Raw genomic sequence first — 27,997 nt, 5'->3', positions numbered from 1 at the left:
GCTAGTTCACATCGGTTGTTTGGATTTGAAGTGAGAGAGAGAGACTCAAAGCCGTGCAGCAGAGCAGAGAGGAGGAGGAGGACTGTGTCACTGTGTAAAGGAGGAGGGCTGGTTTTATGTTGCTGCTGGGTCTGGTGGGCCGCCGAACGCAAACAACACAGTCGTTCCTAGTGAAAACACTCACAACAACAACCTGCTACAACACAGCGCTGCGGTTCAAGAAGAAGCCCGTTTTCCTCGACACCAACCGACCCCGCACCGCCACCACCACCTTCACCGTCCTACTGAGAGCGATCCACGGCACCGTCTTCACCAGCCAACATAGAGACGCCACCACCACCATGCCCGAAAGGAGGCCCTTCGTGCGGCTGCCCGCTGACGTCTACCCCGTCAACTACGGGCTGTGCCTGAAGCCCGACCTCATCGACTTCACGTTCGAGGGCAAGCTGGAGGCGGCGGTGGAGGTACGTACGTTTGTTGTGTCTCGGTTTTAATGTCTTGTTTGTTTTGACGCGGTCGATGTTTTAGACGCTGCACGGCGGGGATTTCGTCGTTATGTAATCTACTCTGCTAGCTGCTTAGCTAATTTGTCATATTCGGACTTGCTAGCGGCGAATTGCTAACTGCTCGCTTTGCTAGCCCCGGAATTGAAGATCCACAAGGATGCGTCGGTGATGTGTCCGCACGCGCGGAAGTGTTTAATGGGCCATGCCGCGCACGAACGCTTCCCCGATAGCTTGTGACGTCGCTGACGCAGCCTTGGTTATGTTTATTCTAGCTGTGTTAGCCAAAGCTATCTAACTGAGCTATTAATGTGTACCAGGGCAGCTAACTGCTAAAGTTAATGGTATCAGACAGACTGCTCTTGTTGTCAAGGGGCTTGACAGGTTCGGGCTGATTGACAAATCCAAAACCCCGAATGAACCAGAAATGCTGATGTCTGTGAATGTTATTGTGAAGTAGTATGCAAGTTAGAGATGTCTAGTTTAGTTGGAGTTGCGTGGAGTTCCCTTAAATTTAGACCGCACTCACCGCAGGCAGACTTGCCATATCATGTCAGCTAGCTAGCTGTCACGTACCAACGACATTACCCCGGCTAACGACGCCTGGATTTCAGCAGCCCGTTTATTTTTTGTTTTGCATGATTGCAGTGCACTATTATTAATTCAAGACTAACATCAAACGCGTCAATCCTATGCATGGTAATGCCTACTACTAGTTGGTTACTTATCAGCATATTTCATTGTGAGTTCATTGTGAGTTAACACCTGCTCGTTTGATGAGTAGCAAGCCAGCCGGCTAATGTTTACTAAATCTCACAGCAAGGAAATGTCACCCAGTCTGCCTCACTCACCCTGCCTGCCTCACTCAATCACTCACCCTGCCTCTCTCACTCTGCCTCACCCTGCCTCATTCACCCTGCCTCATTCACCCTGCCGCTCTCACCCTCAGGTGGCTCACTCAGCCTGCCTGCCTCACTCACTCACCCTGCCTCATTCACCCTGCCTGCCTGCCTCACTCAGCCTGCCTGCCTCACTCACTCACCCTGCCTCATTCACCCTGCCTGCCTCACTCACTCACTGCCGTTTGGTGAATGAATGAGAGTAACTCATTCATTCATCCTGCTTCACTCACTCTATGTCACTCACTCCGCTTCTCTCACTAACCTTGTTTCACTCACACACACTCAGTTCACAATTGTGCTGAAAGCTGGCAGGCTCATGAAATGGCAACATGGTTAACATCATGCCCATGTGTGTTTAAAAAAAAAAATAGTTATGAATAATTATGAATTAAGTCAGAATTATCTACTACTTACTGAGCTTGGTGGATAAAATTGCTTGTCAAAATATGGTGATGGTATCTTGGGTGAAAAAACATAATTGACTATTCTGCCAGATGATAACGCAAGCAAACAATACATTGATTTTGTGCTGACATTGTGGAAAATGCTCTATTCTGCGGAGCTCGCACATATCATATCAGTCAAATCTCAACACCTGTGCTTGTTTGTAAAGGGTCTCTTATTACACCAAGCTAATGGTGGTGAGTGATTTGACTTCCAAACGTGCAGTGAGCATTTGTGGTCGATTGCTCCTGAACATCAGTTAAGGTGTGGGTGAAATACTCTTGTTTTTCAGTCATGCTGAAGTGAAATAGTGTTTTTAATAATACCTTTGCTGGCCAGCACTTTACACAAAGCCAGGAACCTCACAATGGACCAGGAGAAACCCAAGCACTGTGGCACCATGCCATTAGCCAACGTGTGCTATAATTACTGCTTTGTTGCCTTTGTTTAAGACAGAAAGTTCACTACATGTGTGTCTAAACAACGGCAGTGTTTAAACAGCAATGCCACAGGCTGCAAATGTCACTTTTCTAAATGGGCTATGGGGCTGTCCTCTTGAAAAGGTTGTATCTAAGGTCTAATGTATACGTTGTCATAATGACTGTGTCAATTGGCTAAAATAATACATTTTCACTTGAAAAATGTGACCCATAAATTAGGCTTAAGTGTGCCAACGTTAGTTGTCCAGTCACATGAACTGCTTTCATATTGTGTTCTGTGTTGAAATCATAAGCCCCATAGGCTGACTATATTAGTCAGTCTCTCTATCTGCATGCCAAGGCTATTATCTCAGTAACCATTCAGAGCTACTGTAAGTTTAGCCTACACTAAGTTCTCTGATCACTATCTCGGCAATCCGAGTCAGTTCAGATTAGAGACACCCGTCAGTGGTGGCTCTGCACTAAGCGAAAGCTCAGTGGCCAGGAAGTATTGAAGTACACCCTTAAAAAAGAAAATGCTGAACATATCCAGAAGGATGGTAATTAGGGATAGTTGCTTTCTTTGCATAGCTGGATTTATCTGAATGCAATTTGTGCATCTTCTTTGGTCAATATTTACAGGTTACACTGGCCACAAATCAGATTGTGATGAACTGTGCGGATATTGACATAATCACAGCATCCTTTGCAGCAGAGGGAGGGGAAGGTGAGAGTGAGTTTTGTTTTACCCTCTTGTTCTTTTATGTTTAACCTTTCATTTCAAATGACCGTTGAAGGAAACCTTTATTTGCATTTTGATATTAGTATTCAGTAATGTCTTTTTATGGAGCATGTTGCCTTAAATTGGTTGTGGTTTGAATCAGTGTTGATTTGGACAGCAAATTTTGATTTTGTTTTAGTCATAGTCTTTTGAATCAAATTCCATTTCGTTTTAGTCATATTTTAGCCATCTGAAATGTTTTAGTTTTAGTCGACTAAATATCATCAGATTTTAGTCGACTACAGTTGATTTAATCGACTAAAATGTATTTTGGCGGGCCTTGACGGCGTCGTAATGGCTGATCTTACACTTGGTTGCATGCTGAAAATAGCCGATGTACAAGCTCACAACGTGTCGCAGTGCGACGCGTTGTGAGCTTATAGATCTGTTATTTTCAGCTTGCAACACCCGAGCGCAACCAAACATAAAATGACTTGTCTTTTAGTTATACTGGATCTCTTCTCCACCAGTCCCTTTTTAGTCTAGTTTTTATTTGTTGACAAAAACTTATATATTATAAAACAATATATTCAGTCTTAGTTTTAGTCATCGTAGCTTAGTTTTTATTTAGTTTTCGTCAGTGAAAAAAGGCATAGCTTTAGTCGACGAAATCAACACTGGTTTGAATCACTTACTGGCTTCTTCAAGGTTTAGAAAACAAGAGTACTTCAAAGAACAAAAACATCTCCGACCTGGCATATGCTAATTTATTTTTCTCCCTGGATTTAGAAATTAATGCCACGGGGTTCAACTATCAAAATGAGGATGAGAAAGTCACTCTGTCGTTTCCCAGCGCTCTTCAGAAAGGTAAAGGGGACTTCACATTGGCCTCCTGAATGTTGAAAACATGGCCATGTTTTTTAGTTCCTGTTGACAAAAACAAGCTTCACTTTTGGCAGCAGCTGAATGAACGGCACAACACATTTCTGCCCTCTTCTTTCTTCAGGATCCGGTACGTTGAAGATTGACTTTGTGGGGGAGCTTAATGACAAAATGAAAGGCTTCTATAGAAGTAAATATGCAACTCCTGCAGGAGAGGTCCGTTACGCTGCTGTCACACAGTTTGAGGTAAGTGTGTCACACTTCATTATCATAGACAAGTGCTTTCTTTGGGAAAGTTTGTTGCTTAACCCCATAATAGCCTGTGTTGCAACATAGCCTCAGGAGGGTGGGATGGTCATGTGACAAATGTTGGTGTTCCAGAGTTGTTATAAAGGTTGCGCAATGCCTCATTCTTTCTATTTATACTGTGTGTATATATCCAGAAATATAAATGTATGTATAATATCTTTTGATGCTATGTTTGTGTCTTTATAATATCTGTGTCGTAAACACAGACAGAATCTAGACCAGTTTGTGATCTACTTTCACTACAGGAGGTCATTGGAGGAGGTCCACTTAAAAATGTGCCTCCGGGGATCTAAGCCTTGTACTTTACACATGTGCTTGCTTGCTTTGAAGATAATTTCTCACCTGTCTCTCATGGTGCTGTCCCCGTCTTCTCTCTCCAGGCCACGGATGCTCGTAGAGCCTTCCCCTGTTGGGATGAGCCAGCTATCAAAGCTACCTTTGACATCACTCTGATAGTTCCCAAGGACAGAGTAGCCTTGTCTAATATGGTACGTCTCATGTTCTCAAGCTCCTACCCTGAGAAAATCTGTACCCCCTTGGCTGCCACATATTTGCTGCTTAGCGGTATTATTTTTTAAAACTCTTTGCTGCTAATGTAGCTTACATGGCATGCAACAAGTTACACTAATGCCTGATCGATCTACAAGCTCACAACGCGTCGCACAACGCATTGTGAGCTTGTTGGTCGGCTATTTTCAGTGTGTGACACCGGCTTGCAAACGGGTATATCTCAGGCTTTAAGCCTTTTCACTTAAGGTTTTTCAACTACAGCTGTTGCTATTGGTCATTGTAAAATATGTTAACAGTAATCATAAAAAACATATGAACTAGGACTGATACATCAGGAGGATACATACTTGGTCAACATACAATCTCCTCCTCCATTTATTATCCGTTATTCTGTTAATTTATCAACCAGTTCTGAACAAGAAAGACTCATTGCGTTCACATTAGCGGCAACGATGGAAGCCAGCAACATGAAGCTACAAAGTGACACCCGACACTTGCCGGTGCATGACGTGATGCGTGTATACATCTACAGATCAAAGTTGAGCCGGAGTCCGGACTCGACTTCTTTCAGCGCTCCGATGATGCAGTGAAGCATCAACTGATATATGTTTTTGTTTCTCAATTTCCACTCCCCTTCTCTCTCCCCACTATTCCTACTCGGTTATGTAAAAGGAGCATTCTTGCAGTTAACCAGTTCCCTGTGGTATTTAAACCTACCCTTTTCATTTATGCAGTGTGGTTTCGAGGAGCAACACTGCCATGGCGATCTGTAGGAAATCTATTGGTCATGCGTGGTCGTTTTGTAGCTTTGTTTCCGCTAGTGTGAATGCAGCATCATTGCTCTGTTCCTGATTGTACCAATTAGAATTGTACCGGTTTGCTGTTTGTAGTTCTGTTGAGTGTGATTAACTTTGCATTTCTGAGTCGCAGGCTTTAACTTTCCTTTGTGCCATCCTTAGAATGTCATTGATCGAAAGCCATATCCAGACGATGACAGCCTTGTGGAAATGAAGTTTGCCACCACACCCATCATGTCCACGTATCTTGTAGCATTTGTTATTGGCGAATACGACTTTGTGGAGAGTCAGTCGTCGGATGGAGTGATAGTACGCGTCTACACACCCTTGGGGAAGGCAGAACAAGGGAAGTTTGCACTGGAGGTGAGCGTGGCGTTCAGCCGTCTTGAATTTCCAGAGCAGGGTAAAAACGTTGCGCATTGGCCACAGTGGCTGTTGATGTGCAAACAACTCACCAGATAATTGCAACTTTACCAGACAGATTGTTTTTTACAGTATCAAGGAGGCAATGGTCAGGTACCTGGCTACAAAAGTGGCGTGTCAGATTAGACATACCAGACACAACCAAAGATTTGTTTACCTGGTGTTTTATTTCCTACCTTTGTGGTTCTATAGAGTTGGAACCATGGTGTGGCCACAATCAACTGTTGTAAATTATCATTGTAATTCTGTAATAACCTTTTTATTTTAAGTCTAGTCTACTCTTTTTTTGGTGAGATGTAATGACTTCTTTTGTTTTGTTTTTTCTAATTACTTTCCAGGTTGCTGTAAAGACCTTACCTTTCTACAAAGACTACTTCAGTGTTCCTTATCCATTGCCTAAAATTGATCTCATAGCTATTGCTGATTTTGCTGCTGGTTAGTATTCAGTGTCACCTTTTGTTTGTACTTTCTGTAATTGTGATGGAAGATGTGCCGCAGGAATATTTAATCTTTCCTATGCAAATTAGATAATTTACATACAGATACCATGGTGTTATGAAGGCTTTTAGCTGCTAAAATGTTAATTTGCATGGGGAGAAGAGTACATCATTACATTATTATTAATAGTTTGCTTTATTGGCTGATAAAATTTTCATCAGTTTTGTGACTTATCCTTGTATGGCGAAGGTCAGTGGTGGAAAGTTAACTATGTACTCAAGTTAAATTTTGAGGTATTTTTAGTTTACTTGATTATTTTCAATACTTTTACTTCTACTCCACTACATCTCAGAGGCATTATACTTTTACTGCACTGCAATTATTTGACCACTTTTGTACTTTTACTCAAGTAAATTTTGGACACAGGATTTTTATGTGAACGGTATTTCTGCATTGTAGTATTGATACTCAAAAAATAAAATAAAAATATATATAGTACTTATTCAATTTCCACCACTGCAAATTAGACAATTTACATACAGATACCATTGTGTCATGAAGGCTTTTAGCAAAATATTTAGCAAAATATTTGGGGGAGTAAAGTATCTTCATTTGCATGGGGAGAAGAGTAAAGTATTAATACTGTTTGTTTTATTGGCTGATAAATTTGCATCGATCTTGTGACTTGTCCTTGTATGGCGAAGGGCTAAAACACATATTGCCTTCCCCCATCCAGGTGCCATGGAAAACTGGGGCCTTGTAACTTACAGGTATATTTTTCTCTTATTATAACTATTGATTTGAAGATTGCTATAGTCTTCCAAAGAAAAGGAAGTAGCTCTTATTAAGAGTTGCTGTTGCTGAAGATCATTATATAACGGCAATCTTGTTGTGCTTCTCAAGTGTTCATGTGGTCAGTCATGATATGTGTATGTGTGCATTTCATGACCCACTAGCTCAATAAACCTGTTAATACCTACTGAATTAGTGAAACGGTCAGTTACATGTACTATTTTTGACCTTCCTGAAAACCAAATCGTTGCTGTTGGACAGAAACCTCCTAGCTCCATATTCTAACTTTGAGTAAATAATGCCCTACTTGATCATACTACAGCGTCACACAAAAGCATTAAAAGTAGCAGATCTACAAGCTCGAAACGCGGCACGCGTTTTGAGCTTGTCGATCTGCTTCTTTTTGCTGTTTTTGAATCCTGAAAAGTAATGGTTTTGGACATTGGTTTCCACCCGACAGAGACGATATGCTTAATTTATACTTCAATGTTCGATGGTGATGCACGCCAAAAATAGCAGATCTACAAGCTCGAAGTGCGTCACGATAGATGGGGCTATTTTCTGTACGTGGCACCAGTGCGCAACAAAGTATAAATCAGTCTATATTGTTAATAATAATTATAATGATGCATACGATTTATATAGCGCTTTTCTAGGTACTAAAAGTCACTTTACAGAAACGAGATAAAAACAACTTCATTAGGAAGAACTAGTTAAAGGTTAAAAAACTCCAAAAGAAAGGTGAACAAAAAGGAGGGGATTGGGATTTTATGTAGGGAATGCTCATGCTCTCTCTCTCTCTCAATTTGGTAGTAATTTTGTTTGAATTGTCACCTTTTTTTGTGTCCCGTCATCTCCTAGGGAGACGGCACTGCTGATCGACCCAAAGAACTCCTGCTCTTCCTCCAGACAGTGGGTAGCCCTGGTGGTGGGACACGAGCTGGCACATCAGTGGTTCGGAAACCTGGTCACCATGGTAATCAAATGCAAACCCTCAGCCACCAGCTGTCGCAGGAAAAACCTTAACCTGTTCAATCCGGGAACGCATCTGTGTCATTTTAGATTTGAGCTATAGCCATTATTTTATACTTTGGCTATTTAAAAATAGCAGATATACAAGCTCATAGGGCGGCACAGAGTGCCGCCCTATGAGCTTGTAGATCTGCTCTTTTTGAAAAATCTTGAAATATATGTATTCTTAAAGGGAACGTTTTTGACTCAAATCTTTGCTTCTGGGGGTCCCTGGAACAAAATATCAGATGGGGGTCCGCGGCCAAATACATATAATTTTGGGGTCTTTTCTGGAAAAAAAAAGTTTTTTCAGAAAACTGTTAGGCTTTAGAAGACATTTGTAGATCCGTTCCAGGATTGAATGGGTTAAGGGGCAGTAAATTCACAGGGCAGCTTTCTGGGCATCGCTGAATGGGCACAGCGGCTAAAGGAGCTGCCTCAACCATTGTTGCATTGATCTCATGGGAGCGTCTTGTTGCCAGGAGACATGCATATAGACCTTTGGCCCACGGTACACGCGGGCCACGCCTGTTGGTGGGAGCTTTGGAGATAATCTGTAGTTCAAGAAAAATGTCTTTAGACAATTCGATTTTTGCTCTAAACCCAATTTAATTTCCATGCACTCCTCACAAAGTAGTGCTATATAACCTCTTAAGAATTGAGTGTTCACATAATTGAAAAATAAATTCCATACATTTCATATCATAACTTGATAACTTGTTTTGAAGCTTCTTTTACTGGCAGCAGTAAGTAACATGACGTAAAAAAAATTACTATAGGTTTGCAGAAGACGGGTTCTTAAAATAATATTGTATACTCTACCTCAGGGGTCCTCAACAACAAATCTTGAAGGTCCACAAATACGTTTTTGAATAAGGCTAGGGTCCGCACGCGCGTGCATGTTTTTTTCGCGGATTTTGGCGGATTCGGGTACTTTTTCCCCCGTTTTTGTTACTTTATTTCGGTTTAAAAAAAAAAAATTCTCCCAGGGTCCACAGAGAGTGTCCCGCGGTCCGGTCATGGACCGCGGTCCGCCTGTTGAGGACCCCTGCTCTACCTCATTGGTTCTCAAAGTGGGGTCCGGGGACCCCCAGGGGTCCTTGGAGGGGTCCCAGGGGGGGACCCCAGCTAAATCTGTTACCGTGGCTATTTAAAAATAGCAGATGTACAAGCTCACAGCGCGTCACTTCGTGCTGTGCTGCGAGCTTGTACATCTGCTATTTTTGAATTTGTTTAGAAAAATCTTGAACATCTTTGAATAACATAGATTTCTTTTTAACACAAATCTTCTCTTTTGGGGGTCCCTGGCACAAAACATTTTCAGATGGGGGTCCGTCACACGAAAACTTTTGAGAACTACTGCTCTACCTAACCATAGACAAATGGCCGCTAATTTTCCTTTTGATTGGCCATGAGATTCCTGTTGAAGAACGTGGTACTGTTTCCTGTGTGTGAACATGGTACTGTTTCCTGTGTGTACAGGAATGGTGGACCCATCTGTGGCTTAATGAAGGCTTTGCATCATGGATTGAGTATCTGTGTGTGGACCATTGCTTCCCAGAGTACGACATCTGGACCCAGTTTGTCTCTGCTGACTATACCCGTGCCCTGGACCTGGATGCGCTGGATAACAGCCATCCCATAGAGGTGGGTTTAAGAAAGGAGCTCATGAAGTTGCCGTTGTATAATTCTAGTACTTATGTGTGCGCGCCTTAGTCTTAGTTTGTGCCATAGTCTCACTAGAGAGTTGTGTTCTTCTATATGTGTGCCCTAGTCTAACTAGCCAGTGTGTTGTGTGATTCTCTTTGTTACAGGTGAACGTCGGCCATCCGTCAGAGGTGGATGAAATCTTTGACGCCATATCGTACAGCAAAGGAGCTTCTGTCATTCGCATGCTGCATAACTACATAGGAGACGAGGTCAGGAGCTGAAACACAAACGCTGTCACTCTATGACCATCATTTTTTTCCCCCTCATGTGTTGAAGGCCCTTTTATTTTATCCTGTTTGTCTTGCAGGACTTTAGGAAAGGAATGAATGCTTATCTTTTGAAGTTCCAACATAAAAATGCATCAACGGGTAAGTTTCCAAAACGGGAAGTAAATGCAAAAAAAAACATGGCCAGATTTCATTGTTCATCAGACCTTTGACTGTCTGCTACCCTCTTCTTCCACAGAGGACTTATGGGATTGTCTGGAACAGGCCAGTGGTTTACCCATCGCTGCTGTTATGGGCTCTTGGACCAAACAGATGGGCTTCCCCATTATTGTAGTGGACCAAGAACAGGTAAGGTCAGCTACAATAGTGGTTATCAACATGTTGTTTTTACATATATAAACAAATATGCGTTTCAAGTAAGGGTCCGCCACAGCTAAAAACGTGCGCCTATGGTCCTTGTGCTAAATCGCGTATTTTAATATATTTTTGTGAGATCTGACGTTCATAGTGACAGAACACTATGCAACGTGATTGTCTTGAATGCGCCCCACCGGAAGTCTACCAGCGTGATGTCCTACCTTGCAGTGTCTAAACAAGTGCGATTAACAGTGGTTTTATTTTGTAGCAAGGCGATGACCGCATCCTCAAGCTATCTCAGAAAAAGTTCTGCGCCAGCGGACCACATAATGGTGAGTACGTGACCACTGTATGGACCTGTACACACAAGACTATTTATTCGTGCTAGTACCAGAAATCTTCATAGAGGAGATTGCGTGCACATCTAGTACCTGTATTTAGGCCAGGTGCAGGACATCAAGGCAAGAATCAAATGGAAGGTTAAAACATCCGCGTACCAGAAATCACACAGTAAGTGCCAGGTACTTAAAGGGATAGTTCACCCCAAAAATAACGTTTTCTATCGATTAGTCACCACATGGAGACATGAATTCATGGATATTTTTTTGTTTTTGTTGCATTTCTAAGCCAATAATTTGATGACCAGCGGACCGGTAGGCAGCGACAAAGGAGACTCTTTGTGTCTCCTAATGGAACCGCTGCCAGTCATCAAATTATTGGCTGAGGAATGCGACAAATGCGACAAAAACTAAGAAATATCCACAAATTCAAGTCTCCATGGCGTGACTAATCACCCCATAATCAATAATTGTTAAAAAGACATTTTGGGGGTGAGCTATCCCTATCCCAAATTGTAGCACGTTTAAAAACGATAAATGCGACCTCACGTTGTCAGTCAAGTTTACACACGCCTCCGAAACCTTCGTCTGTCATTTAAGAATTCGGATCAGGTTAGATCCTCTGCATTTTTGTAGCAGTGTTTTGAGGCTGTATCCTGAAGAAGGAAGCCTGTCTGCTCTTTAATGATCTCAGGATTGGATGGACCCAATATTTCCTTTTCTTTTTTTGTTGTGTTGTAGTCAGAGGACCTAACGCAATCGTCCTCACTGCTTGATGACTCTGTCGTTTTGTTTCTTTCAGTGAAATGTTCGCAGCTATAGCATAAATACACATTGGACTCGGTGTACATGGTTTCTGTGCGTTATTTTATCGGAAGACAGATTTTTTTTAAAACTGATATGAAAAATACAGGCTCAGTGTGCAAGAGCCTTTACTGTTTGACTTTTCTCGGTTAGACTCGGTTCACAGTCACTTTTTTTATATAAACATTTTGCTGTTGTGTGATCAGCCTCCTCCTTGTGGTGTGTTTTGGAGCAGGTGAGGACTGCCCCAGTTGGATGGTTCCCATCAGCATCTGTTCTAGTGAGGACGCCACATGCACCAAACTAAAGGTTCTAATGGACTGCCCGGAGACCACCATCACCCTCAACAACGTTGGCCCAGACCAGTGGGTCAAGGTATGTTTCCCACCCCCAATGTCTAACTTTATCACTTAACCACTTTCTACCTGGTGTCCCTTCTTCGGGCGTTCTCAACATTTTCAAAGTCGTCGTTGTCGGGCAGAAACCTCTTATCTCCATATTTTAACTTTTTGTGTATTTTGTAAATTAACGCCCTCCTTTATCATACTACAGCGTCACACAAAAGCATCAAAAGTAGCAGATCGACAAGCTTGAAACGCGGTGCGAGCTTGTCGTTCTGCTACTTTTGAATTTGAATCCTGAAAAGTAACAGTTTTGGACACAAAGATCAATTTTCAGAAATAGCGAAAATAGCAGATCTACAAGCTCCCGACCAGCTGTAAGCCTGTAGATAGGCTATTCCCCCCCTCCCCCCCGCTATTCGTTATACAGTGAAGTATATAATAGTAGGTCTGTGAATGACTGAATGATGAATGTGAATTCATCACACAAAATAAACGCTCCCGGTGTCTGAGGACCTTTTATACTTCATCTTATTCACAGTGACTGGCAATTAGCTCCAGACTGCATCAGCAACATTCTATGTTATCATTTCTAGGGACTGCAGCCAAATCCAAACAGCTACTGTATGTGTTGAACAGACATATGCAGAGAGTAAAAGGTCAGAAGAATACGATTGCATTGGAGCTGTTTGCAGAGACTGAGTTTATGACCTTTTTAAAAACCCAACTCCTGCTATGATACCGTTGATTTGAGGGCATGCTTGACCTTAGGTTTCCACAGAGCACTGACTAAAGCCTGCATTATTCTCTGTAGCTTCCTATGGGTTATGTAAAGAACCAAAGCACAGATGCGTCACTTTTCCTGGTCCGGTAGATTAGTCAAGCACTGGGAGGCAAACTGTAAGCTGGCAGTTTGATGGAATGCGTAGAAGTCAGTGAGAGCCGGTCGGACAAGCTTATGTCAGACAATCGGTTATGGGAAATAAAAGAAGAGGCCTCACATTGTTTTTGATTTTTTTTTCTTTTTGTAGACTAATGTGCCAGAGCAAAAATATTATTTATTCATAAGCTTGGCCTCTCTGCCCTCATTCCACTCCGCCTCCCAGCGTGTCTATGACGCATGCTACAGCATAGAACGTCCTTTCTGTAAAGGATTGCAATGTCCACACAAAGGGCATAATCCAGGGTAACTTTACTGCTGACTTCGGGCATGTAAAACACTAGAGGTTCGGGCCACTATGTGGCCCTCACATCTAGTAGCCTGGCCCTCACATCTGTAGCCTACAATATAGGCTATATATAGTATTATTACAATTATTGTGGGCATGCACATGACTACATATTTAATGACAAACGCAATGCAACAACCGAGGCCGCACAACAGATGAGCGCAGAGTGAGTGCACTCAAAATATTTGCAGACTTTTAGTTATGTGTGGGCAAGGCGTGTGTTCCTTTGAGTCGATGTCTGGCTGGTGACAGTTACAACACACACAAAGCAGCTTCACACGTTTGTGGGGTGTCTGCAAAGCTTTCGTTGGCCCGACGTTGTGCTACCCGTGGATGTGCGCTCTCTCTCCCACAGCCATGAGAAGTTGATGTTTAAGCTGTTTGAGCTAAGCTATGTATGCTAATCACAACACAACCTGGATGGGAGTGGGATTCGATCCTGAGGCACTGGGATTGGAAGTCTAATGCTTAACTTTGCACGCCACACGGGCATCTGGTATTGCAGTGGTTTTGGGAGTTATTTAAGGCGGTCCGTTCACGTGAGAGGCAGTTCCACCTGCGTCACAGAAGGGGGCGTTGCCAAGTTACTACGATCCGGTGGGAAAGGCTAGTTCGCTTATGGGACAATAACCGCAATACTGTGGTACTGGTTACAGTATGTGAGCTCATTACTGTGTCTCTGCAGCAGTTTGGGATGGTGTGGGACAAAGGCGGGAGATGGAAAAAGGCTGTTTTGGTGATCTGGTTGACATGGGACTCGAAGTAGAGGGTGGTGGGATCCAGGATGACACCAAGGTTGCGGACTTGGTTGGAGAGGGTGACAATGGAGCCGTCTATGTTCAGGGAGAAGTTATGAGTGGAGCGGGTGAGGGCGCCTGGACCAATAAGGAGGACTTCGGATTAGCCACAATATGCATCATGGAAAATCTAGGAAGACTGAGAACGGTCCCAGTTTCTGTGTTGGTTTGGTTTGGCCAAATAGACGATGGAGCGACATGACAGACTCAAGCTGAACTTACGAGTCATCATTAATCAGACGGAGGTTTCCTTTTTTTCTAATTAATCACATTTCTCCATCTTATGAAGCATCTGAGGTCAAACGCAGTTCATCAACTTCCACGTTTGTTGATTGTCAGTCAGGAGGATGGTATCACTTCTAAACATCACCGTCCCTTTAATTTAATATCTATGGCAAAAAAAAGCTGTGGCAGTATGGATGTTTTGCTAACAGCTGTAAAAATTCACTGTGTTGTTAACCCCCCGCCGACGGAGTGAGTAAATATCACCCAGACCCCTCCTATCATTGGGGTTTTGGTGTACACACTATTATCTATAATGCATCACCCATCATCATAATGAGTACATGAATAGGATGCGGTTTTCACTAATGCCGGTTAGCAACCACGTCTTTTCAGAGTTCAGACCACCGTCCAGTTGATGCTGGATGGACCTAATTATATCATCACTATGTGGCTACATAAATATTTTTATTGGTTTTAATTTTACACTGCACTGACCTGTATGCTGACCCCTGTAACCATTTCGATCGTCTGGAAGCTGTTCTCATCTTTCTTGACTTAACCAGTCGGCGTGACATTGTTGAAATGTTTACATATTTCCATTCCAACACAGCCGTTTGAACAAACTGGACAGTAAAAAGGCAGAGAGGGACTCTAGTATACGTATATTGTACAATTATTTTAATCTGTTAAAGATAAACTGGGCTGTTTTGTTTTTTATCTAAAATAAGATCTTGTGAATTCTAACAAGTTAATCACATTGTGTGTATTGGTAAACGTGTAAGCGAGAAATTGAATTTGACACCCTCACCCGTGATCGTGAACGAGAACAGACTTGTTCCCTTAACAGGGTGAGACCTGCAAATTTGCATCACCCATGTGTTATATCCAGTTCCACTAAATAAAGGTTATATATATCGTCTCTGTCGTGTGGAAACCTCATACGTCCAAAACTGTTACTTTCAGGATTAAAATTTAAAAAGCTTCAAAAGTATCAGATCTACAAGCTCAAAACGTGTCGCTTCGCCCCGCTTTCGAGCTTGTGGATCTGATACTTTTGTTGCCTTTGTGTGACGCTGTAGTATGATCAAGTAAGGCATTAATTTACAAAAAGTTAGAATATGGAGATGGGAGGTTTCTGCCCGTCAGCGACGATATGCGAGTTTGCTGACGCACCCGGGGATGCTGGGTTCCACTGAGTTTATAAGAGGACACACAGAAGTTGTAAAGAACTCTGGGGTTTTTCAATCCTTTTTTTTTTCCTAACATAAATAACGGTTGCATAACTGTGTTCCTCTGCTCTTTTGTGCTCCATATAGATCAATCCAGGCACAGTGGGTTTCTATCGTATCCAGTACAGCTCTTCCATGCTGGACAGCCTGCTTCCAGGTGTCAGAGACCTCAGCCTGCAGCCTGTAGACCGACTGGGCCTGCAGAACGACCTCTTCTCTCTGGTGAGACAGTCGGCCACACTGATTAGTTCTATGTTTCACTACCGATTCTCAATGAAATACCGTTTTCTTAAAACAACACTTTTCATTTGATTATGTGAGTGAATTGTATGTACGTTTGTACTCCCCCTCTACATAGAGAGCACAGATATTCAACTACACATATTAAAAGAACAGCCGGGTGGGAATAACAATGACTCAAAAGTGCAAGCTTAGTATTGCCAACGGAAGTATTGAACTCTACTAAAAGAAAAGGTTACCCGTTGCCAATGACTCCCTGCTTGGCACTCGGCATCAAGGGTTGGATTGAGGGTCAGTCCCTGTGACATACTGTGCTAGCGTCCTGTTCAGGGGGTGTACTTGTATTTCAAGCTGCCTCTCGCTACGGAAACAGGAGGTAGGCTCCTGACCCAATTAGTATATAACAGGCATATCAGTCATTTATATTTTATTTAAACAAATTGAAATGCTAACATTACTGATCGTAAAGCCAGATTTATACTTCGTTGCGCGGTGGTGTTACACACCAAAAATAGCTGATCTACAAGATCGGCTATTTTCGGTACAAGCTTCTTTTTTTGCCACTATACACCCTACGCTATTAGTTGAAATTGGACAAATACAATATGGAATTACCATGGACAGCCAACCAACATGGACCACTCGTTGAGAAACGGTGACCTAAGGGATTGTTAAGCTCATCATTATCTAATTCAATCGTGTGCCACCTAGACACACAGAATGGGGAACAAACAACTTGGGGAACAAATGATCCCGCAATTGCTTCCTCTTCTGGTTTTGCGTAACCCTAAGCTGTGTAAATTAACTTCTAACATTACATTGTCCACAGACCAGCCACAGCAAATACCTTGTCATTATTAGTCATGTTGCTTCTTTCATAATCTTTTTTTCTTCTTCTAAATGTCTCAATTGAAGAGCAGGGAGACAAAATACAACCACCCAAATTGTATAAGTTATGTTGTATTAATTTACTCTACCATATAGATTGGACACAATTAAATTTTATTAATAAATAAAAAGTTACATAGTGCTGCTTTTAACAATGAAAAATATAGTGCTTCCTTAGTTACTTCCTTTACGGTCACTTTTCATGTTTTGAAACTTTCCTGGAAGCCAGGTGGCTAGACTTGATTGCACCACAGCTTTGTTACTTTTGTCACGAATGTTACTGTAAAACGGTGACTGTCTTTGACTGGCAGAGATAAATAATGATATGATATGATTTGGTGTTTTGAGCACAACTTTATATTCCATGTAGCTTCCTTTACAGCATTTAGAAAATATTGACAAATATTTATATTGATATCAATCAACAGATATTATTCAATTCATCAAGTGTTCTTAATTTTTTTTAAATTGCACAGCAATTAAGCCCAATACTTAGTTGACCGGATTCCCAAGGGCTCTAAACTAGGCCCCTCTAATATCTTCGCAGAAGATATCCGATCTACAAGCTCACGATTCGACACATTGTTTTGATTGATTGAATACTTTATTACTAGACAGAAATGCAAACAGCACGAGTACAGTCATATACTTTGTCTAAAAAGATAACCCAAAAAGGTCCTATGTATTCAATTCATCAACATCAGTATAAAAAATAACACCAAAATACAATATCATCACAAATATAAAACACAATATGTACAGAGTAGGGAAAAAAGGCAAGTAAAGGGGGGGGGGGGGGTCGCGTTTCATAGGGAGAAGTGCTATTTACCTCCCCCTTTGGCCTCCTGAAAGGCCTGTTTTAAAGGAAGCCAGTGATTCCACAGCTGTAGAAGGAGAATTTACCCATGTTTGTTCTATAGGTGGGTGTTACCCAGCCTGATCTCCAGAGAATACCGTAACATTGCACGGAACGAGTGCACTTCATTCCGTGGATAGTCGCCTCGGAACTCCCAAATTGCGTGCATATGTACGGCGAGTCCCACGGTGGGCGTAACCAGTCGCAACACGGAAAAACCCGGAAGCAGAGCAGTCCGCACAATAACATTTACGATTCTGTGCCTATCGGTACATAACTCAAACGGCGCTGAGTAGGCACAGGCGAATGTCACACCGTTCAGGACGGCAACTCGGTCGCCTTAGCTCCCTCGGTGGTCCTTCACGGGGTGACAATTCGCCTGTGACTGCGCGCCTCCGAAATGGTTTTGTCACAAAGGCAGCGCCGTACCATATGCACGCAATTCGGGAGTTCCGAGGCGGCTATCCACGGAATGAAGTGCACTCGTTCCGTGCAATGTTACGGTAATCTCTGGAGATCGGGTTGTGTTACCAGATCGTTGTTGTCGCTCCCTCTAGTATTTGTGAGCTTGCAGATCTGATATTTTCACTGAATATTAGCCCCAAAATAGTGAGGCTAGGGTTCAAGTGGTTAAACTTCTCAGCCTTTCTCTCTCCTCCTCCCTCCAGTCGCGTGCGGGCATGATCAGCACGGTGGAGGTACTGAAGCTGATGGAGGCGTTCATCAACGAGCCGAACTACACGGTATGGAGCGACCTCAGCTGCAACCTGGGAGTGCTCTCCTCGCTCCTCTCCCACACCGACTTCCACGAGGAGATCCAGGAGTTCATCCGGGACCTCTTCACACCCATCGGCCTCAAGCTGGGCTGGGACAGCAAGCCAGGAGAAGGTGAGGAGGACACTTTTTAGTAGATGGGTCTGATCCCGATTTAGGAGTAGTACTAGAGTAGTAGACCTGTTACCGATATTTTGTCAATTTGAAGATATTCTATTAAAATTTCTATTTGAGGCAATTTGACTTAAAAGCAAAAAATGAAATGCTAATAAAAACAAATTACGTTTTGATAAAGAACAATACGAAGTATTTGTATAAAACCAATTTTGAAAATGACATTTAACCTTTAATATATTCAAACATAACTTTATTTAACCACTTAAGTCCAATTCAAAGATATTTTCAAATAGCCGATGTACAAGCTCACAACACATCACAACACATAGTGAACTGATCGGCTATTGTTGGCAAGGATGCCAGATTGGTTCTCTAGAATTGAGTTCTTCAAAATTCTATTTAGTTGATTGAGATTATCACACGGACATAACTTGTTGCCTGAGTTATCCCGTGGAAGGCCAGGCTCAAGGCTGGTTACCGAGGGCTGCGACAAATTTGTCTTGGCACAGACCTGTAGCTTTATTTTGGCACAGATGTGTGAAAATGGCATGTGGTTAAATGCAGCAACCGTGCAGTCAGCCTTATTTGACCCACTGAGTTCCTTCTGCAGCAAAGTCGCTCGCGGTGACAGTTCAGCACATGTTTCCAAATACTATGGGACAGAAGTCCCGAGCTGAGAGTACTCTACTGTCAATTGATTAGAGAAGGACAGACGGGTGCAGACTCTCAGTGAACAGTCTATAGAAATTGAAAAACGCTGATGAAGGCCTGAGTAGCCCAAACGTGTCCATTTGTCATGACTGCTGCTGCGGTAAATAAAAAAAATGCAAAGATAATTCACCTTGTGAGTGCGGACTGTTTCTATACATATGTTGCCAATAAAGCTTTCGATGATTGGTCCGATACTGCCGTTTCTGCCCGAGCTGATATCAGTAATGAGCCGCTCACCCAGAGCAAAGAAAGGCTGGATTGTGTGATAAGCACAAGTAACAGGGCTGAACAACAATGAGCATGCATTACCAATAACAGTTCTCATATTGTTGTGGGAATTATAAGCACAGTAACTATATCATCAGCAATCTTATTATTGCTGGCCTAAAAGGGCTCATTATACAAAAAAATAAACAAAGTGAATGTGATTTTGTCCTTTCATCACCAAATAGGCCATCTGGATGCTCTGTTGAGGGGCTTGGTTCTAGGGAAGCTGGGGAAGGCGGGACACAAGCCCACACTGGAGGAGGCCAGACGGAGATTCAAGGATCACGTGGAAGGGAAACAGGTCCTGTCAGCAGACCTCAGGAGCCCGGTACGTGAAGAAACAAGAACTTCATTTTAAAAACACACAAGTATTTATTTAGGGGAGAAAATCTAGAGAGATGTCTGGTGATGATGGAAATTATTATCACTGTTGTTCTGCCTTGTAGAAAATGGATTTGCAATGCAAATGTCTCTTTCCCAGGTTTACTTAGCAGTGCTGAAGCATGGGGACAGTGCCACATTGGACGAGATGATGAAGGTACGGTGGCTCTATGGGTCTAAAATTGGCATTTGTCCTTCAGGCAGTGACATTGTGATTAATGAGCTTTTTATGACAGTTTGTTCAGCAAGATGAACAATTACCTCATTGACTCTGTCTGACAATTATATTACTAGATCACATTACCATAATGTTGGCATATAATGTCCAAGAGGCCTTGATCACTTATCATGAGATGAGAATTATGTATGACAGCAAATTTGATTTTGTGAATGTCACTCGAGTCCAAATGTCATTCCTTTCTTCCTCTCCCATGACTTTGCCTCCTTCTGTCCTCCTGTTGTCCTTCAGCTCCACCACCTAGCTGACATGCAGGAGGAGAAGAACCGCATTGAAAGAGTGCTTGGAGCCATCTCTGCCCCTGACCTCATCCAGAAAGTCCTCAACTTTGCCCTCTCGGTATGCACAACCACGTCTTCTCTTCTGAAATCAATAACAAGCTTTTTCTGCACCCTTCAATGTTGTAATCCCATAATTGGACTTTATTTCCCACTGCGGCACCAAAGACTTGGAATTTTGTCTGGAAGCTGCCGTTTCTAAATACAGTAGTAGGCAAAATATAGTACTTTATTTACAATTTATGCATTTGGCAGACGCTCTTATCCAGAGTGACTTACAAAGTGCAAGATCAGAGCAAATGGCATGAACCATGGTCAACAAACGATAAGTAAAGTAGGGTTCAAGGAAAACGATGAAGTGCTACAAAGTAACTAGGAATACTAGGTAAACATCAAACCTAGCGTCTATCTACGTAGATGCCATTCTTTGCATTTGTGAACTTGATATGCATGTGTAACCAACATACTTTCATCGGCATACTGGCATCTATCAACAAGTGGTCATTCCACAGCTTGGGAGCCAGGGGGAAGAAGAGTCTAGGACACTTGAAGCGTTGGCCAGGGTGTCGAAGGGAAGGGAGGGACAGACGGATAGATCAGTGAACATGGGTGTAGGGGTGGTCCTAAGGTTAGGAGGTGCCATGCCCTTGATTGCCTTGTAGGTCATCATCAGTGATTTAAATGAATAGGATGTGGGCAACATTGGAAGGGGATGCTGAAGGGAGACAACGTGAAAATTTAGGGACGATGAAGGAGACCAGACAGGCGTGCTGCAGCATTCTGCATCAGTTGAAGGGGTTTGAGTGAGCATGCCGGCAGACCAGCGAGGAGGGAGCTGTAATTATCAATTCAAAGAACAAATAACTCACATCCTCCGTTCCTTGGTGCTGAGCCAAACTGTAAGAACAGAAGTGTGAAAAGAAATGAACGCCCTACTTGATCATACTACATACTTGGAAAAAGACAGAAAGGGTCGAAACGTCATATCTGCTGTTTGTCACAAATACAAAACCTTTGAAGTATTCAGCAAGTGAGTTGCGAGCCCCGCTTTGTTTTCCCAGCTGTAATAATCAAGCCTGAGGATGACTGAGGTGGACTGGATAAGAAGCTGGCCAGACTCCTTGGTGTGAGGAAGGTTCTAATCCTGCGTGGTTTGTAGTGTGTGCAAACCTACAGAATCGAGTGATCGCTGCAATGAGTGTGCCTTTTGAAGGACGGCTGACTGTGCAGACATAGGACCACTCCCAGGTTCTTGGCAGGTGGAACAGGAGCCAGCAGTGTGTTGTTGTTGGTGAAATGGAAACATCCTGCAGAGGGCAGGAGGACTTTCCACTAGGGAAGGGAGAGCTTGACGTGGTGGGAAGACATCCACTGTGAGATCATGTCAGCCAGGCATGGAGCATTACGCCATTAATCATCAAATCAAATCACGTTTCTTTATAAAGCACATATAAAAACAACTTTCATGTACCAAAGTGCTGTACAGAACATTTCATCAGCACAACAAAAAAACTCTCTAGGTCGTCCTCAGACGAGCCCTCCATCGTCGCTTCCAGTCATCCCGGTTCTCCACACATCTGGCCAGTTCATTGGTACTTTGTGTGCTCCTGCATAATTCTTGAGTACATCCACGTATGTTAGTGTGGGACATCCTTGTGACCGATGCCCGTGTGTTGGCTCCCACAGCACAGATTTGCTGGCTGGCAGCTCTTGATGCCTTTGGCAAGTGTCGTTCTCGTGGCTGCAGTTTTCTCGCTCGCCCTTGGTATTCCCTCGTACAGGATCTTGTTGGTTACATGTACACTCTTGCTGATAAGTACTGCTCGCAACATTCTGGTGTAGCATCCGTCTAGAGACTTCTGCAGGGTTGGCTTCAGGGTCCAGCATTCACTGTCTGCCATAGAGGAGAACAGACTCTACTGTTGCATAGAAGAAGATTTGACGGGAGAGGTTGGAGTTCCATACACTGGTCATGCCGTTCAGGGCCCTCTATGCAAGTGTATTGAACAGAAACAATAAGATGAAAGCCAAAACAATATATCTGGAGCTATTTGAATGCTTGCGAGTAAAACAAAGTCTTGAGCCTGGATTTAAAAGATTCAACGGAGGGGGCAGATCTAATGGAGAAGGGAATGCTGTTCCACAGCTTGGGGGCTGCGACAGAGAAGGCGCGGTCACTTCTGGGCTTCAATCTAATCGTCGGGACGGCTAATATCCCCATCAGCTACATGATGTTCTTCTTCCTCCTCCCACAGGAAGAGGTTCGTCCACAGGACACGGTGTCGGTAATCGGGGGCGTGGCAGGCAGCAGTAAACAAGGCAGAAAAGCCGCCTGGAAGTTTGTGAAGGACAACTGGGAGGAGCTTCACAACCGCTACCAGGGTGGATTCCTCATATCGCGACTCATCAAGGTAAACACTTCGTCCACATTGCGGTACCAATATGCAAGTTAGTGTTGTCTACTAAAGTAGGGATGGGACGATATGAAAATTACATGTCACGATTATTGTGGTAAAAATTATTCCGATTTAACAATATTATCACGATAATCAAAATATGCTTAAAAGTTAAAATGCCTCTTTTGTTAACCACTTGAACCCCCAGCATACCTATCCTGGGGGGAACGTTCGCCAAAAATGGCAGATCTAAAAGCTCACAACCCGTTGCAGATTTAAGAGCATACCAATTGCACTCTTTACAGGTCTGTTTTATCAAGTCGGTATAGAGGGTTTAAGTGGTACTGAATTTGTAGCTCAACCAAAGGTAATTCATCCTGGTGTTTGACGGAGGACAATTTCACGATAAATTTAAATCTCTGCGATACGATTAGTGGTTTTTTTATTATCATGATAATGACGATTATCGTCCCATCCCTACTACTAAGTAGTATACAGTGCATGTATTCTGCTGTTCCCTGTATATGTGTGTGTGTGGTTGGTACACACACAGTAAGTAAGTAAGTAAAATGTTGAGCTGTGAGGTGATTGCAAAACTATTGTAATGAGCTTTCGAGTCTTTGCGTCTTTCTGTGTGCTTATGTCCTTATCACACAACACAAGGCCATGCAACTTTACATATTATTTACATATATCTCTCACTCAGTGTTTGACATATGTTGCAATTTTGGTGGTCAAAAGTTAAGAAGATCAGTTATTGATTAACATGGTCTCTTACGGCGTAACGTCTCTTAGAAGGATGAGACTGCATTTCAATGCTTGTCTCAAGCTATTTTTAGGACACTGAGGTCATGTTTAGGACACTGAGGTCATCTGGCAGTGGTATAAGTGGCTCGGCTCTGCACTCTTCTCATTTGCCCTTGTTGTAATTTGTGTTACCGTTTGGAGTTGTACGGTTTACACAGACAAATTCCTTTATATTTATTTGTTTTAGAGAAAAAAGTTACTTTGATTCCCAATTGAATGGATGCTGACTTATTGAATTGCAGTGGTAGGTTTTTATTTTCCCTCTGCATCTGGGAAAGTGTTCAACATCCTGTACTGTATGTCCTTCAGCTACTTTATGCCTGATCTATACTTGGTTGTGTGCCAGTGTTGCGCACTGAAAATAGCAGATCTACAAGCTCACACTGCATTGCGCTGCAGCATATTGTGAGCTTGTACTTTAGATGTAGATGTGCTATTTCTGGGGCGCGACACACACATGCAACTAAGCATAACTCGGGCTTTACAAACTGCTTTTCAGTAATGTTGGCATTTCTCTTGTTTCCATCCAAATGTCAATACAAATTTGGACGTACTTTTCCAATCAATTGGGCTGATGCAAATAATGGACTTATTCAACTCAGTCATGGCAAACCGTTACATCAGCAATAAAAAAGCTCAGATTTTTTTTTATTGCTATCAGGCAAGATATAAGTATAAGTTATGTAATGTATCTGCCAAATGTTTTTCTTTATCACATTATTCAATCTTTATCAAGAAAGATGAGTATTAAAAACGTTATCTGGATTTCTTTCTTTCATTTTATTTCCATCCTATTCTAAAAAAAGATGAGTATTAAAAATGTTCTAAAAAATTCCATCTTAATTTAATAATGCAATACACTACAACTGGATGGAAACATGACATCAATAATTAGCCAAATAAAAGCAACTAACAATGCTATTGAGCAAAGGTTTTCACTAACAGAAGTGTGTGAAAGGTTTGTGTAGCATTTTGAAGAACAATTATAGTATAAAATGGATGAGATGTCAATTTTGAATGTCCTTTCTCTTGGTCTGTCATCAATCCTCTAGCATCTACCTTTTTGTGTTTTGTTTTTTTGTGTTTTAGACATATGAGGTTTCCACCCAACAGAGACGATAACGATATGGTAGATTGTGATCTGGCCTCTCTCTTCTCCAAAACTATCTTGTCTATAATACTGTGCATATAATATGGCAGGGTTTTCTCTCTGAAGCAGGAAATGTATTGAAACAGAATACTAGAATATGAGAAGCATAACAATGTCATGTGATGTGGATTCTTTGTTCATCCGTCTCTGCAGCTCTCTGTTGATGGATTCGCTGTTGACAAAATGGCGGCTGAAGTGAAGGTGAGCGCCCTGCTGCGTCATTTACATCTACTTTTTGGAAATCCATATCATTTAAACAAATTGTAATACAAATCCAGCTCCCTCAGGCTCACAAGAACATGTATTTAAAGAAAACATAATTATGTGTGCAAATATCACAACATGATGGTTTTTAGACCCGTTTAAAACTGCCATTGTGGGAGCCCTCTCAACCACACTACACAAAAAGAAATGTTTATAATTACATTTGTTTGCGTGTCATCATCATGCCTTTCTCCTGTGACATTTTGTGTTGTGTTGTGCCTCATGCTCATGGATTAAAGTTCTCAGTCGCCCATGACTGATTTCAGTCATTTGGATTCCATAGAAGTCAGCATGTCTTCTATGGAAGCACCGAAAATAGACCCATCTACAAGCTTACAACACGCCGCAGCGTGCCGTGTTGTAAGCTTGTAGATGGTCTATTTTCGGTTATTCGTTATTTTAAGATGAAAGAGTATTTGAAGTGGTCAAACTAGCAATAGAATGCATGTTCAATCATGTTCCAAAGGTTAACCCTCTGATGTCTGGCTTTTTGTTTTAAAATACAAAATGACCATCCTTCTTTTTTGGTCAGGGCTGGTATGGCCGACTTTAGCATCAATCTGCTTTCAAAGTGGTTGGCTGTGTGGCTATACCAAAACATCACAATTCTACATAATGTGCTAATTGTTTATGAAACACACATCGCTATTGTGTGGAGGCTCCTTTCACACTGTTTCACAAATTGCAGATTAGGACTTTTATTTTGCCCCCCCCAAAAAAAGAGAGAAAGAAAACTTTGACCGTTTTGGTCAAAACATTTGTTTTGAGTGCATTTGAAAAAAGCCCTCATGTTTTGAGCACTTAATTGACCATTAATTATCATCATGAATAAATAACTACTGTGCATGTGTGGCTTGATTTATGTCTGGTATAAGGTGACAATAACGGTGATAGCTGTAGGCCTTTTAAAGAAGTTGAGTATACTGTCAAGCATTGGTTCTCAACCTGGGGTTCCGGTGACCACCAGGGCTCCTTGTAGAGGTTTCAGGGGTAGGAGGAAGTAGACAAAACAAACAAACAAACGCATAAAATGGCAGAATCACTGTTTTAAATCAGTGGTTCTCAAAGTGGGGTGCAGGGGGTCCCCAGCAAATCATTTTAATACAGCATTTCAATCATTTTAACGGCTTTATCCATTTATAAATAGGCTATTTTTGAAAAATCTCTAAAATGTTTGCAAGATTGTGAATAATTTAGATCTGTTTTTTTTTACACAAATCTTGTCTGCTGGGCGTCCCTGGAACAAACAAAAAAAATTCAGATGGGGGGTCCTCGGCCAAATAAATGCATATCAATTTGGGGGTCCTCGACATAAAAAAAAGTTTGAAAACCACTGCTGTAAATGACAACAAAAAATAATCGCCGTTTGTAACCCCCTTTCCCCCCCTCCACAGAGTTTCTTCGAGAGCCACCACGCCCCTGCAGCAGAGCGCACGGTGCAGCAGTGCTGTGAGAACATTCTCCTCAACGCCGCGTGGCTGAAGCGCGACGCAGACGACATCCACCAGTATCTACTGCAGCGCAAAGCTCCCCTTCCCCCCGTCTGAGAAGGAAAGCTGCCCCTTGCCCCACGGTTACCTTCCTCCAGCCCCCGAACCCCCCCCCCCCCCCTTCCTTCCAGCGCGGACCTCCCAGCCCAGCGTCATAGCTGCCTTGGCCCCCCCAGTGCAGACCAGAGAAAGAGGGAGACCCACAGCGCACTTAAAGCAAGCAGGCTTCATTTCTCTAAAGAAACTTAATCAACAAAAAAAAGACAAAAAAACAAAAAAAGAAGACGAAAAAAAACAAGACGACAGACGAAGCCAAGAATTTAACCAGGCGTTGGAATCGAGAGACTTTTCTATATAACAAATCCATTTCAGTCAGACAAGGAATGTAGTTACCCCCATTCTGTCCACTAGGAGATGATGATGATCAATCATGAGACAATGTTACTGGTACACACAATGGCCCAATCAGATTTACCACTGCTAACCTCATGCACAAACACTATGACCTGCGAGATTGCTAACCCCCCTGTGGACGCGTATTCTGCATCACTCTTCCCATCCAACCTAACATGCACTTGCGCGCGACAAAAAAAAAAAGAGTTGTAGTTGAAGAAACTGTGAATTTTTTCCACCCGCCTCCTTTCTCTTTACCACTTTTCAACGCATGAAGTATGATATCCTGTGTTGCTGTTTTGTTTACTTTTGTTGTTTGTTTTATGTGCAAACACTTTTCTTGCCCCTGCCGTTTGTTCACAGCTGCCCCCACCACCCCCCCTTTTTTTTCTTTCTTTTTGAGCATTGTGATTGGTTAAAAAGCAGAAGGCGCCTGGGCAGAATGGGGTTAATAATAGTTTATGCTGTGTTCTTGGCGATAGTTCTGAACTTATGGCAAAAGCACTGATTCTCCATCGCTAATAAACGGTTAGGATGAGGCGAGCAGCGCCAGCATGGTACTACGTTGTATACTGTATAATGCAAGCATTCTTGCAGACAATGTTCCACAGAAATCTAAATCGCAGTGTTTCATGGTCTTATCTTCACCCGTCTACCCTCACGTCCCATCCTTGGCACTCAATCAGCCCATCACATCATGTCGTTCCCCTGTGTCTCCCCGGCTCTGTTCAGAGAGTAAAGACAGGATGCATACTAGTATGGCAAAAACAACAAATGATAACATATTTAAAACATTTCTTTATCTGCCACTCTTGATGGAAAGAAAATATTGGCATAAAAATGTTGTTTTTATAAGATGTAAATGCAGTGATTTATTTAAATGTTGAAATAATCTAGTGTCTCTGGAGAAAAAAAATAATGAAAAAAAGAAAGATGACAACACTACATTTTGGGGCCTTTGTTTTGAAGTATCATCAGGAGGCACTCTTTTTAAGGGTCCGATTGAGCGAGTGGCATGCAGGCCCAGTTTGAAGTGACAGGATTACTTTACTCTGCTAATGAACTTGGAAGCCTTAAATTGGTCAACTGGTTTGCAATAATTATTACACTGAAGTGGTGATAGTTCCACTGCGAAGTAAATTGTATCTAATGTGACAGATTTATGCAGACTTGTTGAGCGAGTATATCTATATAGAATTTACAATTTGATGTGGCTATGAAAACATACCGAAGATCATCCAACTTGTTGTCAAGACTCTTTTCCCTGGAACATTTGTTGTGCTTTTTTTGTTTAAAAAATACAGTTGGTGTTCATTAAAGTGAAAATAAGTCTATAAAA

General features: G+C 42.3%; 1 protein-coding gene across 2 annotated transcripts; it reads left to right on the top strand.

The window, feature by feature from the left end:
- The first annotated feature begins 23 nt into the window (after positions 1-23).
- Positions 24-27,997, top strand: npepps (aminopeptidase puromycin sensitive). Of its 2 annotated transcripts, none has more exons than XM_080417012.1 (23): positions 24-464; positions 2,911-2,995; positions 3,779-3,856; positions 3,996-4,117; positions 4,561-4,668; positions 5,650-5,850; positions 6,249-6,345; positions 7,085-7,118; positions 8,002-8,116; positions 9,634-9,798; positions 9,966-10,070; positions 10,169-10,229; positions 10,327-10,436; positions 10,714-10,777; positions 11,823-11,962; positions 15,496-15,630; positions 18,061-18,280; positions 19,447-19,589; positions 19,743-19,799; positions 20,112-20,219; positions 22,414-22,569; positions 24,665-24,712; positions 26,170-27,997. In XM_080417012.1, the coding sequence occupies exons 1-23, from the start codon at positions 117-119 to the stop codon at positions 26,320-26,322; spliced, it is 2,853 nt and encodes a 950-aa protein (XP_080273138.1). In that variant the 5' UTR covers positions 24-116; the 3' UTR covers positions 26,323-27,997. The 2 variants fall into 2 exon arrangements, with proteins under 2 accessions (XP_080273138.1, XP_080273137.1); XM_080417011.1 differs by having other exon boundaries at positions 2,911-3,001.

The sequence above is a fragment of the Gymnoscopelus braueri genome, assembly GCF_963280865.1.
Source record: "Gymnoscopelus braueri genome assembly, chromosome: 2".
Lineage (NCBI taxonomy): Eukaryota > Metazoa > Chordata > Actinopteri > Myctophiformes > Myctophidae > Gymnoscopelus > Gymnoscopelus braueri.
This window is presented reverse-complemented; position numbering and strand designations above follow the sequence as displayed.